The 6,000-nt window shown below is 38.4% G+C and overlaps 1 protein-coding gene across 3 annotated transcripts in view; it reads right to left on the bottom strand.

The window, feature by feature from the left end:
• Positions 1-593: 593 nt before the first annotated feature.
• Positions 594-6,000, bottom strand: part of LOC148871617 (uncharacterized) — a 29,722-nt gene continuing 24,315 nt past the window's right edge. For all 3 annotated transcript variants that reach the window (XM_088968043.1, XM_088968045.1, XM_088968044.1), the window contains exon 5: positions 594-1,172. In XM_088968043.1, the coding sequence (XP_088824169.1) occupies positions 855-1,172 (318 nt within the window). In that variant the 3' untranslated portion in view covers positions 594-854. The remainder of the gene's footprint in view (positions 1,173-6,000) is intronic.

Raw genomic sequence — 6,000 nt, 5'->3', positions numbered from 1 at the left:
ATGGTACCTAGGAAACTACCCTAGGATCTATGTTTTCAACATTAAAAAAATAAAATCTATCACCTAGGCGACTAGGCAACAAGGCACCCCCCCCCATCACCTAGCCTCACCTTGGCACCTTGAAAACTATGGAAAGTAGACAGGACTATTTATTGCCCAAATACATTATGCCCAAAAGTCATTCTGCACCTGGGCAAAAGGCAAATGATTGATCTTAAGGTTCAATTTGGAAAGATTACAAATACAAATATATACAGTGCAAATATATAGAAAATACAAGGTTTTGCGCTCTATATATTTGTATTTGTACTACTTCGAAACTGAGCCCAAAGTGAAATCATGGGTGACATACCATTGAGAGCCTACAGATTCCGCTCACGCCTCCTAAATGGAGAGAAGGGACTCAGGGAGTGCCATGCGACCATCTAATCTACTGGTCATCAGATAAAATATAGAATCTCTATTTTGCTGCTCCCTCAAGGAACTCAAAACAATTTAAATCAAAAACTGAAGGGAAAATGTTTAGAATAATTTTCATCTGAACAAACTTGTACACTTATGAACTATATAAATTGTAACTTTAGAGCAGTAGGTTTCAAGTCATAATAACAAACCATATATTTTATAAATTTTCCATTCCAACATTCATAAAATTCCAATTTACAATTAGTGAACCCTCAATTTAAAAGAAAACAAAAATCAAAAGTAATTAGGAATACTAAAACGCCTATGACAATTATGCGAAGGAAATTTACAACCAATTCAACTGCAGTATAGCTACTTAACTAATGAAAAAAAAAAAGGAAACCAAAACCGAAAAAACATAATGGTTCTTCATACAAAGAATAGAGACTTCAATCCAGTGTAAATTCTTGCATAGACTTGGGGTCATAAAGAATGTCATATGGTCTGTTGGCTAGGCTGTCTTTCAAGATTGTTATCTGACCTTCTTTGAGAAGAATGTCTTCTTCTAGGGCTTCAATCTTCTTCTTCAACAAGTTAACCTCAGCATCCAGTAACATGTTCATCTCCCTGAACTGCTTTACTTCCTCCAACATCGAATCTCTCTCCTCAGAAATTTTCGGCAGTATCCCTCTTGTGATCTTTACCTCCTTTGTACATTCATGCAGATCACATTTAAGCTGGTTTATGTTCTCATCCTTTTTCAATATCTGTCAAAAGTTAGATGATTAGTTATAAAAAAGCAATAAACAATGACAAGTCAATCATATTATCCTAGTTCAAGCAATAAATGACTTTTTTCTAATAAATCATATTAACGTAGGTAAAAGGAATTTATAACCATAAGTTCAGATTTATACTTGAAGAGCAAGAACCCTGACATGATGCGTATGCTAGGAGTTCGAAGATTAGGAAGTGTTTCTGAAATTAAACTAGTCATTTTTGAAAAAAAAAATCAATGTTGTGGAGACCATTCATTTTCTTTTACCTTTCTGTAGTAAATATCTAATCATGGTGTATAGAACACTGATGTGGACCCCATTGTGTCCGTACAGTTAGTAGTTATGTTAGTTATTTCAGTTTGTTAGTTAGTAGTGATTTCAGACTTGTATTATTGATTTGTTTTATTCTTTTTTGCCATGTGAGCAATAAGGGCAATTCAGCCCTTTTGCATTTATTTGGATGTGAATATAAATACAAGTAGAGGGGCGGGAATTGCTAGCTTTCTCACTTCTTTTCTGAACCCAATCTTCAAATCCTCCTTCTCCTCTCCTCTTCTCTTCTCTCCTTCTCTTCTATCTTTGTTTGACTTTTCTCATCAAATATTTAAAATATATTGTAGTCTTGTTCGACTACTTGGTATCAGAGCACTCGATCTAGGGTTTCTCATGTGGATTTAATTCAACCGACCACATGAGAATTATTTAGGGCTGGAAGTTCAGAAAGATCTTTCCTTTCGGCTGATTCTTGGACGTTACAAGAAAGCTTTAGCAGCTGTCTAAGGATTGGAGAGTGCTCCTTATAATCAGGAAGCATCAGACGGGAATTGAGTGATCAAGATTGGAGGTACCGATCATTTTTTTCTTGGTTCTTTGGACAAGATTCAAGGTGCCGACAGCAGTTGATTGATCAAGTTTGAAGACTGAAGGTAACATTCAGTTTTCTGGGCAACTTCATTCTTTTCTTGAGGCCAGCAGTAGTAAGAGACAAGTTGGAATTCTGCTCTTCATAAAAGCAATCAGTTTTCTGGGCAAGTTCCTTCTTTTCTTGAGGCCAGCAGCAGTAAGATAAATTGGCATTCTGTTCTTCATAAAGACAGTAGTTGGTACTTTCTTGCTCTTTGGAAGGTCCAGAAGAGCTGTTATTTGTTTCTGGGTAACTGCAGAACCTAAATCATTGTCCTAGGTCGGCTGTTATCAGTCTTGGGGTGCAGTTTTTCTTATTACAGTGATTTAAAGCCTTTTTCTTAATCAACTCCTAACCTGGAATGGAGTTCAAGAACCAAGGGGAAGGTGTTTTTGGGACTGGTGGTTCAGGTAATATGACTGAGAACACCTTTTAGATTGCAACTGTTAAGTTTGATGGATCAAACTACTTAGAATGGGCCTGATCAGCCATGATGGCCATTCGGGGTAGAGGAAAACTGAACTTCTTGCTGGGGATGTGAAGGAACCAAACAAGGAGGACCCTACTTATGCTAAGTGGGTTCAGGAGAATTATTTGGTGATGACATGGCTGTGCAACTCTATGCAGCCACACATCAGCTGAAACTACTTTTGGGCCAAAACAGCTAAGGAAATATGAAATGTTATAAAGGAAACCTACTCTCGGCCCCTTAGTGTTGCTGGGACTTATGAACTAAAATGTGAGGTTAAAAATCTCAGGCAAGGACAGAAACAGGTCTCCGTTTATTTTTCAACCTCGAAATCCCTTTGGCATGAAATTGACCATTTTGAAACAATTGAGTGAGAGAGTAAGAAAGATGCACAAACTTACAGAAAGCAGGTTAAAACTAATAGAGTGTTTGAGTTCATGGCTGATCTGAATTCTGAATATGATATTGTGATACAGTAGTTGTTGGCAAGAGACAATGTGACTTTATCACAAGCCTATTCCCTAGTGCACAGTGAAGAAACTAGGAGAAAGGTTATGTTGCAGCAACAGCCCTTCAAATCAGCCTTGGCAATAGTTAGACCTAAATCTGGGGGTGATAAGGAAAAGGATGTGAAGAAGGAAGATAAGAAGGACCTAGTATGTGAACATTGCAAGAAACCTAAACATACTAAGGACACATGTTGGAAACCACACCCTCATCTAGTTCTAGCAAAACTCAGAAATAAGAATGGGAATGCTAATATGACTGTCAACACTGATAGTACAACCTCATCAGGCACAAAAGGCACTCCTCTAGATATCCTAGTTGTAGTTTGAGATGCTCTGACTCAGCTAGAAAATGTAGTTAGTAATTCAGCTAACCAGCCACCATCAGCTCCATCAGTTCCTCCAACCTCAGCTTTTGCTCATCAGGTAATCGGGCCTCAGCATACCATGCTTCAGTTCCAAGTAATACAGAACATTATTTGGTAATAGATTCAGGAGCATCTAACCATATGACAGGCTTACCATCACTGTTTACTGCCTATCATATAGCTTCCAACAGAGACGGTGTCCATTGCCAATGGCTTTCTTGTTCCTATTTCTAGCAAGGGAGACATCAAGTTGTCTAATGCCATTTTCTTATCTTCGGTCTTGCATATTCCTAAACTTAGTACTAACTTACTTTCAATTAGTAACATTACAAAAAACCAAAATTGTTCAGTGACATTTTTCCCTGATCGATGTGTTTTTAAGGATTTGGAGATAAAGAAGGTGATTGGGACCGGCAATGAGACGAATGGAATCTATCTACTTGGAGGGAGCTCTCATTGGGAAGATAGTGAAGCTAGGAGGTCTTTTGTTTCTCAGGTTATTAGTCAAGTTATGCTTTGGCATAATCGTTTAGATCATTTATCTTTTCGGGCTTTGAAGAGTTTGTTTCCCAATTTGTTTATGTTCAAATGTCCAGTTTAAAATGTGAGAGTTGTGAGCTTGCAAAACATTGTAGAACAACCTATTCATTGAGTAATAAAAGAAGCAGTATTCCTTTTGAAATTGTGCATACCGATGTCTGGGGGCCTTATCATACCACTGTTATGAGGGGATACAAATATTTCTTGTTGTTTGTTGATGATTATACTTGTTTTTCTTGGGTTTACCTTGTGCATTCTCGAGATGAGGTTCCAGTATTGACCCGGATCTTTCATCAAATGATTTTAACCCAATTTGGGGTCAAAATCAAAATTTTTAGATCCGATAATGCAAAAGAATATTTTGCAAAACCTTTAGCCTCTTATCTTCTTGACCATGGAATTATCTATCGAAGTACTTGCCCTCATACACCATAGCATAATGGAGTTGCCGAGAGAAAGAATAGGCACATATTGGAGGTGGCTAGAAGCATTATGTTTAACTCCAATGTGCCTATATGTTTCTAGAGGATGTTATTCTTACAACAGTATATCTCATTAATCGAATTCCTTCACGGATTCTTGACATGAAATCTCCCTTTACCCTTTTATATCCGGATAAAGAGTTGTTTACCGTTCCCCTTAAAACCTTTGGTTGTACTTGTTTTGTTCAGATTCTTGGTTCCAAATTTGATCCTAAGGCCTCAAAATGTATTTTCCTTGGTTAGGCACAAACTCAAAAGGGATATTGCTGCTATGAACCTACTTCTAGGAGGAGATTTGTCTCTGTGGATGTCACTTTCTTTGAGGATGTACCCTATTATCCTAGGGTTTCTCCTCAGGGGGAGAATAGTGAGGTTGGGGTTGACTCATCAAAAGTTCCTTTACCTATCCCATTGAGTGAAGAATGATGTAATGGGGAGGGTTGTCAGAGGTGCTGGGATTTGAGAGTCTATCACAGACGGTGTAAGCAGGTTGATTTTGGTCATCAACAGTCCAGGCTAGTCCCAGTTCCTTCTGCAGATCCATATCCAGGTACCACGGTCCTTTTATCAGATCCAGATTCCACTGGTCCAGGCACCACAGTCCCTTTATCATATCCAAATTCCACTGAGATACCTTCCACTGTTGAGCCCTTATCTCCATTGGATAACCTTGACCTCCCCGTTGCACTCCGTAAAGGCAAACAGCATTGCACCATATCCACAGCTCATTGCATTTCCCAGTTCTTGTCCCATGATCACATGTCCCCTTCTTACAGGTCCTTTATTGCATCCATTGTTGAGGCTTCTATCCTAGAACAATGCAAGAAGCCTTGTCAGTTCCTGAGTGGAAAGAGGCAATGAAGGTTGAAATGGATTCTCTTCTAAGAAATAATAATTGGGAAGCTAGTTGACCAGCATAAAGGGAACAAACATAATGCTGATGGTTCCATTGAAAGGTATAAGGCCCGATTAGTTGCAAAGGGATTTACTCAGACTTATGGTATAGACTACTTGGAGACTTTTGCTCCAGTAGCAAAGATGACCACTATTAGAGTTTTATTATCCCTTACAGCTAGTTACTCTTGGCCTTTGTTCTAGATGGATGTTAAAAATGCCTTCCTCAATGGAGACATGCAGTTGCCTCCTGGATTTTATGATGCAGAAGCAGGAAAGAAGGTTTGCCGGTTAAATAAAGCCTTGTATGGACTGAAGCAATCCCCCGGAGCTTGGTTTGATAGATTTAGACAAGCCCTTGGAAAATTCGGTTATGTGCAGGCCCAATTAGATCATACATTGTTCATTAAGAGAGTGTATTCTTCCTTGACTTGCTTGTAGTATATTTGAATGATTTTTGTCAGTTCCTGAGTGGAAAGAGGCAATGAAGGTTGAAATGGATTCTCTTCTAAGAAATAATAATTGGGAAGCTAGTTGACCAGCATAAAGGGAACAAACATAATGTTGATGGTTCCATTGAAAGGTATAAGGCCCGATTAGTTGCAAAGGAATTTACTCAGACTTATGGTATAGACTACTTGGAGACTTTTGCT

Source organism: Nelumbo lutea, chromosome 2 (genome assembly GCF_056320005.1).
Source record: "Nelumbo lutea isolate HS-2025 chromosome 2, American lotus-T2T, whole genome shotgun sequence".
Classification (NCBI taxonomy): Eukaryota; Viridiplantae; Streptophyta; class Magnoliopsida; order Proteales; family Nelumbonaceae; genus Nelumbo; species Nelumbo lutea.
The sequence above is the reverse complement of the archived record's forward strand: the minus strand, read 5'-3'. Positions and strand labels throughout refer to the sequence as shown.